Source organism: Anser brachyrhynchus (assembly GCF_964034855.1).
Source record: "Anser brachyrhynchus genome assembly, chromosome: 9".
Lineage (NCBI taxonomy): Eukaryota > Metazoa > Chordata > Aves > Anseriformes > Anatidae > Anser > Anser brachyrhynchus.
Window position 1 is genome coordinate 24258082 of NC_137703.1, and position 13968 is coordinate 24272049.

The 13968-nt window shown below is 38.6% G+C and overlaps 1 protein-coding gene across 16 annotated transcripts in view; it reads right to left on the reverse strand.

The window, feature by feature from the left end:
• The window catches only part of TRIP12 (thyroid hormone receptor interactor 12), a 75939-nt gene that overhangs the window by 30202 nt on the left and 31769 nt on the right, over window positions 1-13968 (reverse strand). For 4 of the 16 annotated variants that reach the window (XM_080605261.1, XM_080605260.1, XM_080605251.1 and 1 more), the window contains exons 3-8: window positions 13276-13401; window positions 11532-12331; window positions 4281-4386; window positions 3386-3522; window positions 1962-2045; window positions 495-590 (exon numbers count right to left, since the gene is read on the reverse strand). In XM_080605261.1, coding sequence (XP_080461387.1) covers window positions 495-590; window positions 1962-2045; window positions 3386-3522; window positions 4281-4386; window positions 11532-12331; window positions 13276-13401 — 1349 coding nt within the window. The remainder of the gene's footprint in view (window positions 1-494; window positions 591-1961; window positions 2046-3385; window positions 3523-4280; window positions 4387-11531; window positions 12332-13275; window positions 13402-13968) is intronic. The other 12 variants (XM_080605252.1, XM_080605265.1, XM_080605253.1 and 9 more) reach the window with 6 other exon arrangements.

A 13968-nucleotide genomic window follows, 5' to 3' on the forward strand; every position in this document is an offset into this window, starting at 1 on the left:
GTGGAACAAGACTAAGGACCCACTTTCTCACTGACATAGTCTGAGAACTAAGACCCTTTTGAAGCTCTGAACAAGGTACCTTAAAACTGTTAGGTTGTATCGGTTCTAAAGCTAGCTTAAGCACTTGCTTAAAGCTAGCAAAAAAACCAAGGGGGTTCAGAGGTCTTCCGTTAAGCAGCCCATCATGCAAGAGAAAAAGATAATGAAGGGGTGAAAAGGCAAGAACCCTCCCTTCCCCACCTAGAATGGAACATCAAGATTAAAAAAACTAAAAAGAAAAGAAATGAAATATGGCTAAAGCAAATTTCTCTTCCTTATAGGAAGAAAAACTCATTAATATTGCTGACCAGTGGTCTAGCACTCATGACATACAAATCTCCAACATGTAAAATATAAATTATGTAGATAACACAAATACTAGAATGTACTAGTGGCTGAATTCTACTAGTCTGGAAGTGGAAAGAATCAAGTCAAATTAGACAAACTTGGCTTACTAGCTCCACTTCCAATTGTCCTGTGGAAGAGCTGCGACATCCGAGGACCAAGAGGGCCAAACAGGTGAGGAGGAAGACCCCTAGCCTCTAATAGAGCTAAAAGCAAACAGAGGATAACAGCCATTGTCAAAGCTTCTACATATATTTTCAAAAGCTTAAATTCCATGAAGCTATAATTTAAGACTACTAGAATTTTGATACTTTAGTAAAGAAGAGTTAGGATTAGATGACTGTAGTTACTTCAGTTTCAAACACACCAAAAAGATGACCTTCAAGGAACAAATAGGTCATTTTTATATGCATCAGAGCATTAATGCCCCTTAAGAAGTCACCCACCAAATTTTCAAAGCTTTATATTTTACAGAAGAAATCTGGTCTACTAAATTAATATTGTAAGTTTAGATCTAAAATAGCAGACACATAGGCTGTAATTTCAAACCTGAACTCAAACTACGCAAAACTAGCTAAACTTATCTTCACATGTTCAGGATCCGAGTAGCACTATTAATCTGAGGAAAGGACACAAGTTTCACAGCTTTATTTCCTGATGAATAGGAAGGCAAGATCTCTGCTGAAAGTTAGCATTTTTATAACAACACTTTTCAGTAGTCCTAAGCTAGACTAAGTGGGTGATTCCAATTTTTACTGTAGCAAGCATGACCACTTCTGATCAACACAAATACCGATTAATAATAATAAAAAATTAGCTCAACATTCCTAATGCATACCTACGCTTACTGGGGGCTATAAGCAAGTGAACTGGTACTGACATTGCACTCATTTCCACATTAGTGATCCAGATTTACCAAAATCTGTCATTTGCAAGGAAAATGACAATCACAGAACTCCTTGCACAATAGTGGCAAAATTGTTAGAAGAGCTGCAGGACATGAAAACTGAGTTTGTACCTGCCTATATTTCAGATGAGAGACCTGAATTCTTCTATAACTAAAGCATGAAAGCAAGCATGTTTAAGAACATTTAGACTTTGATCAAAGCTTGTAGTTACATGACTATCAATGACAAGGACAAAAAAAGTTATCCAGAATCAGCAGATTAACCTAATCCAGCCTGTCAACTCGAAATGTATTCTTGCAAAGACATTCTCATACTTCCAGCAATAGCTTACACACTTAATAGGACTCAGTTCTCAATTCTCCTCCTCCCTCCCAACCCCTATCTCCACCTGAAAAAAAAAAAAAAATCAATAGTAATGTATTACACACCATGGAAACAACTAAGGACACTAACCAATCCCTACAGACAGTTCCAAATTCTCACATCTTCAGTGAGTTAAAGCTTGCAGTGTCATAGTTCATGAGAACTACAGTAAGCAAAGCAACACATTCACAGACATAGAAACAAGATACAGCCTCCCCGCATTATATAATACAGAACATGCATCAGTACAGCTATTCACAGGCTGCAAGAAAATAATAAACTGAAAATTAATTATAGCTTTTATACCTTGTAGTCTTCCCATTTCAGAGTCATCTGACTCACTTTCTCCAGATGTTGTCATACCTACAGCTCCAGCAACAGAACTAGAAGCTGAAAGAAATAAAATAGATTAACATGAGTTAAAGCACCTTCAGAACTACAAAATTTGCCTTGACTCCACCATCAAAAAAAAGCATGCACCATCAGAAAAGCGGTGTGCATTTAACACTGCCACCACACTTGTACAATTGTCACTTCAATTAGACCAATGCCAGTCTATAGACCTAATCCTAATCCAAAAACTAACAAGAAAGGCTATACCAACACAAGATACAAACGAAGTCAGATCAGCAAACAACATTTCTGTGAATTTCATAGAATCATTCAGGTTGGAAAAGACCTCTAAGATCATCTAGTCCAACCTTTAACATAGTACTGAAGTCGACCATTGAACTACACATTTCTTAAAGACCTCCGGGGATGGGGACTCAGCCACTTCCCTGGGCAGCCTATTCCAATGCTGCGTAACTCTTTCAGTAAAGAAATTCCTTCTAATATCCAACCTAAACCTCCCCAGTGCAACTTGAGGCCATTTCCCATTGTCTGATCAATTGATTATTGGCAGAAAAGCCTGATCCCCACCTCACTACAACCCCCTTTTAAGGTAACTGTAAAGTACGATAAGGTCTTCCCTAAACTTTTTCTCCAAACTAAATAATCCCACCCCCCTCGGCCACTCCTCAGACTTGTTTTCTAAACCCTTCACCAGCTTCATTGCTCTTCTTTGGACACAGCTGCCTGCATTCTTAGTAATTTTATTCTCTTAGGTGTTACACTGCCCTTCATTCCAGTTCATTTTGACTTTTCATCGCAATGTAGCTAGTTTTAAAAACAGACATTTTGAGTTTTTCTACCACCCAGCATAATTGTTGGAAAGCTCCTTCAAAATCACTGTTGATTAGGACCAGGTGATAAAATTAAGTACCATTTAACAGAACTGCATAAACAGGAGTATTAATTAACCCAAAGACAAATTTCTCCAATACAGAGAGGCTTGCAGTTTCAACAGAAAACTTAAAAAATATTTTCCAGTAGTTATTAAAGAACTCTCACAGGTAAATACTTGTCTTCTATATTCTGAACAGCTTGGCAACTCTTCAATCAGCAGTACAGTGATTTATGTAGCATTAACTGAAATTAGTTTTCAGGCTTTTTTTTTTTTTTAATAAAAGTATACTTCATTGGGAATAGGTTGGAGACTATGAAGTAGCGTAACTGAAGCTTGTACCAGATGTACAAGAGAACAGATTCAAAAGTTAAGGTCCCTCTCCTTCCAAAGGTTCCAAAAGCTGTACCAACTTAAATCATAACTTCCTCCCAGAACTTAAATCCATGTAAGAAGTTTGTATCCACATGTATACTAAAACACTGCAGTTGGTATTTCTTTTTACCTGCAGCTCCCTGGGGAGCCTCATCAGTACGCGCAGCTGAAGAGTTAACTCCATCCTGGTTGTTGTCAGGATCAGCCATCTTCTCCTGTCGGCGAGCTTCAGCTGCTCCTCTTTTGCCCAGGCCAGAGCCTCGCCGACTAAAGATTTGAAAAAACAAATGTTTTGGAACTTAAAAATAGTCAAAATGCTCACAATTAAAGTGACAATTACAAACCAAGTAACTGATTTGTACACGTTTGAAAAGAACTGATGCCAGAATATTCATCTTTAAAGAAAGTTCTGAACTATTCAAAGTACAAAGAACTCTGACATTCAGCTTGGTTTTCAATAGCAGGTCAAGTTTAAGGGCATTGGCCTTTCTAAATCTGCTTTTTTAAATGTTACTATTGTCACTGCTAAAAAAAATATATATGCTTATGATGTAAGGCATCAAATTCAAGTGCGTAACTGACAACAGGAACAGACCTCAGGCACATCAAGTACTTCAATATGCACAGTACCAGTTGTTCAGATGCAGCTATTGACAAGCTAACTGGTACAGTATTAAAACAGACACCTGTGTGGCACCATACAGTCCTTTATTTTTCAAAATTGTCATTGATTTTATTATTCATACCAGAGAAGTTTAGAACTCTATCTTTTTAAACACAAGCTTCGTAAGAATAGGATTATTTAAATTTGTGACACTGCCTTTGGGTACTTCTTCGTCCCCTTAACTCCCATAGCTGAGGTACTTATTGGAAGTGTGATAGTGCCAAATTCTATGCATTATCCATGACATTAGTGTACAGGGTGACCCTGCAAGCCTGAAAAACTGCAGCTCTTTCTACAATAGCCAAGATAGATAACAAATACCAACCCGCAGCAGTAACCACATCTTGTTTTAGAGTTTTACCTGGTACTAGCACAGGAGCCCGTGGTCTTTTGCCGTGTGCTCCGCCGCAAACTGGGGAGCTCAGCAGGTGGTGATTCACTGCGCTTCTTTGTGGATTTTCTTAGGCCTATGTAATATTTAAGGGATTGACAGTAAGTCAGTCTTTAAATACACAGCAGCTCTACAAAGAAGTGAAACAGGACAGCTTCTACGTAAGAACTACAGTAAGTTTACAGCTTTTAGTCACCTTACACTGATGTGCTATTCCAGTAAAAGAAATGCTTAAATTATTTTTATTTTTTATTTTTATTTTTAAATGGTTACTTGGACACCTTTTTGTAACCCTTACACTCCAGTTGCACAGGAGCTTGTAGGTCTCCTCATGCTCAACAAATACTATGATACATTATTTCCATGTGTTTATGTTCAAAACACCCAAAACAAAAAAATGATTTAGCTTTAGATCATAGAGATAAAGAAACCATAGCGTGGTTGGGGGGGGGAGAGGGGGAAGTTATCTGTTTTGCCCCCACCCCTTAGGTAAATCTGTGCAGCATTAACTTAGTCACATTCAGTAGAGAAATCATAACTTTCAGTCACAAGCAGTTTGATCTACATTAATATGGCTTAAGAGTAACTGCCTTAAAACCAAATCAGACTCCCCCACACTCCAAAAGTCAAGCACTGCCAATATTGAGATCTGCAATGTTTTGTGTGTGTTTGTTTTAACTACATCCCTTCAAACCCTATCACTGCTGTAAGGTCTTACTTTAGGCAAATAACCAAGCCTATTTTCACAACTCTGGGAAAGGAATTGTGAGTTTTTAATTTAGAAGTATTTGTACTGTTGAAGACTAACACAGCTGATATTAATTTTCTCTTGTTTATGATGAAATAATTAGAACACTGCTCCCTCGTCTGGCAACACAACAGAAATAGAACACATTTAAGCATGAACTGTATTTTAGCACAGTACCTATCAAACTGGCTTCTGCTAGTTAATTCTAAAAAAAATTCCAGGAATATTGAGTTTTCATACTTAAGGATGAAATAACTATGTAACTACGTAAGTCTTGATAGAATATTTAACAGAAAAGGGAACGTAATCTGAAAAGCTATTACTGACCTAGTCAATAGTCTGTCCCCTGGACACTATACCATATTTGATCCAGGAACACATTAACTGCATACAGCATTAAGTTCCATGCAGATTAAGGTTAACCTGATACTCTTGTGTTTACCATAAACCTGGCTTATTAACCCCAGAAACTTGGCAACGTAAGAAAACAAGCGTCTGTATCTAACAGCTACTGCACACTGAGCCGAAATAAGGCAGCCACCTGAATTTTCACACGGTCTGTACATAAAAAAATAAAAAAAATTGCATATTCTGTATTTTTTTTTTTTACTTTTTTTAAAAGTACTCCTAAAGCAGTGGCACTTTTACTATACATGGTTGCAAACCAACAATTTAGGTTGAAGTTGCTAAAACAGAAGCAGTTAATGAATCCAACCCTATTTACATACAGTAAGTTACTTGCCTTGTTTGTGGAAGGGAAGGAAGGGGGAGTGCTGGAGAGAAGAGCAGTTTGAAACAGCTGCAGCAGGATCCTATGCCACAGCTATCTATGTTTCAAGTCCTACAAGTACAGATTCAACAAAACTCCTCTCATAGTTGACTATTTTACATTAAAAAATGCATGTATTAAGTATAATAGCACTATACTTGACCACAACAGCCGCTCTAGGAGTTCATAGCTACAGATCAGCTCATTAGCTACAGATACCAAATAGTCTACTTCCCCATGTAACATCACGATGAGACTCTAAAAATGAGGTGTACTTTTGCTTTACATTTGTATCAGAGAGATTAACTTCGTGTCCACTGGAAAAATAAACATTTGAGTTCCTCACATCAGAAGGTCAGTTGCTACTTGAAATCTGTGGGTACTGTTTCAAGTGGTCAGCCCTAAGCATGAAGTTTGTTCTTACCAGCTTCCTAATAGGCATATCAACCACAGACACCACCTTCACTGAACATGACATGAAATGGACTTAGCATAAATCCTATCTTAACATAAGCTAAGGGCAGAGGTTTCACAAGGCAGCAGAGTTAAACTGCCTACTGCTGTGTTTAACAGTGTGGTTCTGCTCGCTCATGCCTTACGACCCTGACCCAAGGCCGAGATGCCCAGCTTCCTCTTGTTAGCTTTGTCAGACTGGTGAGCTGAGCTAGCGGGACAAGGATCAGCTGAGCACGCACATCACAAAACATGATGGCAATGAAGCTGTAGAGGGGATTGCCCTTGTCCATAAGGAGCATTCAATTAGTTGAGCCATCACTTTAAACTGAATTACCTCAGTAAGGTTCTGGAGAACATAGAGTTACCAGTTATTGCCTGGTGGATGAGCTGCAGAACACATCACAGGCTGAGCACCCAGAACAGCTGGGTTCATTTTCTCCTGCTACTCAGTGAATGCTCTGTTCATCACATCTTTTTGTGGTGTTTTTTTTTTTTTTTTTCCCCAAATCTTTCCTTCTACACATCTACCATGGCACCTGTGTGCATCCACCTCCCTCTATTCATTTCCCAGGCTAAAAAGGAAGTGAAAAAAGATTTCTCTGAACTTGTTCCCTTCCTGCTATCCATAGCCACTCTGCCTTTAAAGTTCATTGTTTAAGAAAGCTAAGTTAGTCTTACCACTTGCATCTTCTGGGAAATCCTTCGAGTCTTCCCAGCACCACACGTTCAGGACTGCTAGTTCCTTCAACACAGGACCAAGGCCCCTTTCCCTCACACTCCCAAATTTAACCCTCCCCTGAACGCCCTGCTAGCAGGCCTCTTGCCTGGGAGTTAGTCCTGCGCCTATAGGAGTCACAGGATGAAAATAGCCCCAAGCCTTCACTAGCAAACAGGGCACAACCAACATCCAGATAGATGGAATTAAAGATCCCTATGGCTGTGTGACAAAGGAAAGCACCAGTCATGCTGCCACAGACAGCAAGGGCTTTCAGGTGAATTAGTTTCACATTCATCTCCAGAAATTACTCAGTCAGCACTACCCCTGTAACAGACAGAGCAACCCTAAAAGATCCGTTTCAAAGAGCTAGTAGATGTCCACGGGTGACACACCTTCCAAAAAATAGGTTTAAGCAGTTCATATTAGGCAACTACAGAAGTTTCAGATGGAAGCTTTAGAACTGAAGTAGGGCCAGAGGTTTCCCTATGACAAGCAGATAAATTGCTTATACCATGACATCATCCTATTTGCATGCCAAACACTCACGTTAATGAGTCTGAAGAAAAAGAGAACCAAACAGGCTAAACCTGAAACACTGTAGCCTTACAAAAATAAAATGTAAAAAAAAATCTTAAGAACATCTTCACATTTAAGTCTGTTTACTGGTCAGCATTTTTAAAAGGCATTTTTGCTGTATGAAAGAAACAAGTTCTGAATGCAGCTGTACTACATTTACTTATTTTAACAGCCTGAGTGTATTACATAAGCCAAAACAAAGTCAAATTTTCAAAGTAGGTAACCCCAAACATCATTTGTTTGCAGTTCAGAAAGATAATCAATCGAAATTTACTTCTTAGGGCTGTAAGTTTACATTTTAGATTGGCTCCTGTGTTGGGCTGCTTTCTAGCTCAAGCAATAAAGGTGGGGTAAAAACACCATCGGCAGGGGAAGGCACCTACTGTCCTTCTAACATGCCACTGTGCCCCTCAATACCAACCCAGACATCCTCAGCTGTTAACTAGAACCCCATACAGCTCATCACTGCAACTGTAACTAAGTATCTCCTACCTAGTCATGTTATTTCCTCAATCCAACATACAGACATCCTGCCCTACAGGACAGCACTGCCACCTACCATTGCAAATAAACTAATTCAGAGCTATTTTCAGACTCTCCCTCACCCCGCCCATCCCCTTTCGAGTCAGCAGTTACACCACCATGTTCTGTGTTGACCTTTATCTGGCTTTTCACTATATCCATCAGCCTTCTCAGCCCCCCAAATCTTCAAGTATTAGGTTGAAGCTTCTCATTTCGGGACAGCTACTCTAGGTCACCCTGCTCTCAGCATTGTCCCAGCCATCATTGACAGCTTCTTCCTATTCAAAGGTAAGACCCCATACAAAGAGAGGCAGAAATTTCCCTGATAATAGAAGCAACAGAAGCATAAATAAGCTTTTATATATATATAGTTAAGTAATTTGACACAATTTGCAGCATTCCAAAATTTCTGAAAGTTATAGTGCTTGAAAGGACATGAAAATAGTCAAATCAAGAGCAAAGCTTAAAATTTGCCTTTTTTAAGTACAATATTTAGCTGCAGAACAAGAGATGGAAGCCTTCAGGCTATTTTTACTTTTCCAATGAACTTTCTAGCCTTTATTCAGTAAGGCCACTGGCTCAGTTACCCTTGCAACATACGACTTGTGTATCTAGCTGAAATCTCTGAAAGTCAGCTTGGCTGCATTTAATGCCCATTACTTCTCCAGTGAGGACAGAACAAGAAAGCTGAGGTTAGTCTCCTCCAGTATGTGGGAGGCTCCTGCAAAGATGGCAATCACATCTCTCCTCATTTTTCTCTTCCATAGGGTAAGCTACCTCAGCTCTTCTGGTTTTTCCTTCAAAGATCACAACCACTAATAATAATTCTTGTACTTGAAACTACTTTAAACTGAACCATGTCATTCTTTGACTGCAATATCCAGAGATGAACAACAGCACTGTATTTACATAGACATGGCTGACCACATTGGCCAGTCGTAATAATCTCCCCTCTCATCCCAGACCATTCTTCATAGAACCACTCCCCCACCAGCATTTTTCCCTGAGTTTTTCTATGGCTCTTCGTTTATTTTACACTAGTTCTATCAGCCCTATTTCAATTTTTAAACACCTCTTCTGTATTACACCTCTATACAAATCTACTGAGTTTTAGCTTCTGCTAAGAGAACTGCAATGACTTCTAAGCACATTTCTCCAGAGGGCTGTACACCACAGTTTGATCTACATCACCATTTGCTTTACTGCTTTAGAAGGCCTTAGGGTTGTTATTTGTGTGAGATACCAGCTACTCCTGCTCCCTTATCCTCTAAAGGTATTAGCTTACCAGAGAAAATAAGTTTGACCTGACCCCTCCTTCCTTAAAAACCTACCCTTGTGATTTCTTATTTCTTAATATTTTCTTGACACTTCTCAACATTACTCAAAATGTGTATCTTGTTGAAATACTTAAGATTTGTACCAATATTTTCTAGTTAGTGAAGCTGTATAACAGCCAAGTATTTCTTAAAGGGATAAGTTACTAATTACTATTGATTCCAATATTACTTCAATCTGTTGTCAAAGCTTTAATGCACTATTTGAAAAGCTAAGGATATTTGAAAATATAAAGATTAGCACTCTCCATCTATTCTAGATGGAGTTCTTACATCTTAGTGATACTTAAATCTTAGTGATATTTAGCACAATCATACTCCAATCAGTGATACTCAGTATAATAGCTATTCAAGTAAGTTTTGTTGTAATCTAAACAGATTACACATTTTAGACTTCCCAGTATCACATCTTTCCCCCTCAAACTGGGATGCTACTACCTACAGAAAGCAACTTTCTTTAACCTAAAATGGAGTCTAGAAATGTTTCTTACTATGCTTTGTAACCCTTAACACTGACTTTTTAAGTATATATACTTACAGTCTATACCAACTTTGTTTTCTGTCATTACTTGAATGCCTTAGTTCTACTTAAGTTTATCTTATGCCAAAGCTGACTTTCAGGTCACAAAAGAGTTAAAGCTAGTCAAGCTGGCTTTCTCAGTACATTCTATGAGAGATAATTTAAGCTCGTATTCTCAGTGTTGTTTTTCAAGCTACTCCACATGCCCCACCACCAGAGGTTGTGCTATCCCACCTTTCTCACTCCGTGCTGAAGGGTTATAAACAGTCACAAAAATTACCCTCTGCCTTCACCTTTTTGTGTTCACTTAGAAGCACATTCTTTCACCTCCCTGTTGCTTCTCTCCTTTGTCAAAGAGTTGCCTGTAACTAAAGGGCAGGCTTCATTAAGAGCTAACTTGATGGTCAGTCAGTCTTGATCAATTCCTACCCATTCCTTCATCTCATTATCCTGGAGAAATTCAGTTTGTCCCCTCAGGAGTCCACCACCCCGTGAGTCTTGAATCAGGTACGTAAAGTCTTGCCATAAGAGAGCAACCCCTCTCCCCTTCCCCAATGCCATCCTTCCCCAACTAGGTTAGGTCATTCTAGAATCAATACTCCAGTCATGCAAGTTATCCAAAACAAGCCTGTTAGGTCAATTAAATCTATTTTCATTATACAGGAAGCCATCCAGTTCCCCTTGTTTATTTCACATATTTCCTGCATTAGTATTAGCTATAGACATGCCCTAGTTGAAACATGCTACTCATGATCATGCCTAGTTAAATGTGCAACAGTTACCAGGCTTAGGAATCCAACCTATTAAAACAATTTTTATAGAACATGTTATGAAAAAAGCATTTAAAGTTTATTACTCTGCCTTGGTGTACCACATTTTTCAAGGAAACAGAGCTATAAGCATATCTGCACACTAATGAGCAGGGGCTCTGGCTTAGAAACAGCCTAAAATCCTTATCAGAATGTACAAGAAAGGTACCTACTACTCCAATTCAGCACTAGGGAGGACATGTTTTATAAGAGCATTTTAAAAGATAAAAGATAGTGATTCATGAGCCAGTCACTAGATATACCAATTTTAAAGTTTAAAATATTATTGATCTTAAACTAAGATGAGAAACTGGCACCGTAAAAAAGAAAAAGCAGCAAACCTAACTTGAAAAAAGAAGCCACAAGTCAGATAACTTGTTTTCCAACAAGTATCATTCCCAGTCATGGCACAGAGTTTAAGAAAATGACAAAAAAAGTTAAACAGAACAAGTAAACGTTAGAAAACTCTTGATTTTGTATGTCCCCATGACAACAATATGCAAGTATCTTGTATAAATTTTAAAAATTGACATTCAAGATAGAGAAGTATCTTAGGCCTACAGAACAGGCTGCTTACTTATACCATTTGCTTTATCTATAAGTGGTTTCAGTCACAACTTTACCTAAAAGCTCAGTAGAATAAAATAAAGTTATTTCTCTTTAACAAGGACCCAAGAACCCTGTAAACAATGAAGGACGTATTTGTTTAGAAGAGTTCATTTTAAAACATACATGTATATTCTTCCGTAAAAGAAAGTGAACAACTTACTTGCTAGCTTGGCCTGTAGTCCTGAAGGTCCAGGTTTTGATGTCTCTGACTTGGAAGAGCCTGGTAGAGACAGCTTTGTTTTAGGGAGACTAACTTTTGGACTGAATCGAGCAGCCCAGTCAAACTTTGAAGAGCCACCTGTTTTACTCTGTTCTTTGTCCCTGCTGCTCCTTCTTGGACTGGGGCTGGATGCAGAACGGGAACGTCTAGCCTTATTCTGGTCCTTTCCCTGTTTCACTCTGGCACCCTGAGGAACGGTAGAAGAAGCAGAGGCAACAGCAGAAGAGGAAGAGGACGTCGAAGCTGAAGAAGAAGAATCAGTGATGGTGCTACACCCAGCTTTGGCTGAGGTCACCGATTTTGAAGCCAGCTTGGAGGGTTTTGCTGACTTCTCTTCAGCGCCAGTTGATTCAACTGCTGAACCACTCTTTATACAAGACAGACTCTCTGTCCTTTTCCTTTTCTGACTTCGGGAGCTACCAGCAGCTCCACCCTTTCTGGTGTGAGCCTTGCTCGTTGATGGCAATTGTGTAGACTTAGACTGTTCTTGGTCTAAGTGTCTTCTCTTAGATTTAGTATGTGGCTTGTTAGTTTCCAAGGAAGTTTCAGTGTGTTGAAGTGCTTTGGGTTTTTTAGCAGAGCTAGGAGAATTGGTCCTGCTGCAATCTGGACTAGCACTGCGTTTAACTCCTCGAGAATTTTCTTTCTTAGGCACTTGCCCCGTTTTTTGCTTTTCTGAAGTATTGACTCTTTCTGGATCTTCTTGTTGTGGTATTAAAACAGCAGATGAACTACAGCCTCTGTAGAAGCAAGCAGGAATAGCATTAGTGTTAAACTCAAGGAACCTCATGCTGTTGCAACGGCTTTGCAAGATAAATGTCAGCAATCTCTAATAATAAAGGAAACCGCAGGTAAAATAACCTGTCAAATATTAAGTTGACATTGATACAAAAAGCATGCTTATATGAGATCATACTCCAGATTTCATTGCCAAAAAACAACCTTTGCTAGCATGAGAACTAAAATGAACTGCAAAATAAAAGCACAGGACACTTTTTTAAACAAAAAAAGAAGCTACTAGATTGATTTCACTAGGATTGTATATAGACATGTAAATCTATTAAAACAAAAATTCAAGCCATGAAGCTGAATGCTTGAGAATGTAATTCCACAAGAGAACAAGGACTGTTCAGTAATGCGTAACTGGTCATAACTGGATTCTACTTCAATGAAGGCTCTCAAACGAAAGTCTCTCAATCTTATCTGATTAATTACCTTAATTTTAAGAAACAAAAAGGGCAAAATTCTACATGCTAAAAAGCTGTTCTGGTGCATACACAGCAGAAGTGTATGAAAATAGATAATAAACATGATCAAAATGATTACTCTGAACAGGCATTCCTTAGATTACTGCAGGTTTCAATTAATACTGGACATATCTCAGAACTCCTTGGTCTATCTTCCTCCAAAACAAAGGGGGAAGAGAGGAAAAGAACCTGCAAGTATTCCAGGACTAGTTATGTAGAATTTGTATGCTCCCATCACTGACTGAATACTCTTAGCTGAATTACAAGTACAAAACATGAACAGAACATAAGACATTGAAACACATCTATTGAACAGAATGCCTAGTTTAAAACCTATTAGTCATACATTTCATAACAGTTCTGTATAGCCAGACATATTACATACAGTCATGAAGTGCAGATAACACTGATAACATATGAATATGAAGTGCAATTACCTTTTGGAAAAGTGTCCCTTGGACTGCTCAGTAGTAGTATTAGACTGCACTTTGGGTGTCTTTGAAATAGATTTTCTACTCTCAGGAGGGCTATGTGCCTTATGTTTTGCCTGCCCTAAATGTGACCTGTCAGCAGAAAGTCAAAACAGAAAGCTATCAGGATACTGAGACAGATTAAAAAATTCCACCTACAGGTTTGTGTTTGTACCATTTACAAATAAATATTAGATTAAGTACAACTTCAAACTCTTAACACATCAACCCTTTCACATTAAGGCAGTATTTCAAGAGAATCACCTGGTCTGGTTACAAGTCACTACCAATATAACTGTTATGTACAGCACAATTTTTTAGTCATTTTAAGTAATTCAAACATATCCTCATGCCTGAGCTGTGTAGGTAAATCCAAATTTTTCTGGTGTGCAAGACTGCTGAATTATTCACTTAAGCATTAAGTGTTTGCCAGCACAGTAAGGCACAAGACCAGATCATCCATCAAAGACCTCTTCTCAGAAATATCTATACGCTCAACCTCAAGATTCCATGCATTAAGACTTTATGCAGTTACAAGTATTTACAAGTTTGTCTCTTTGCTCTTCAGTGTAAGAAGATGAAATGCTTGGAATGGGAATGCAACCAGTTCCACTTGGTAGGAAAGCTCAACCTTGCCAATTCTTTTATGGCTGCAGCTCC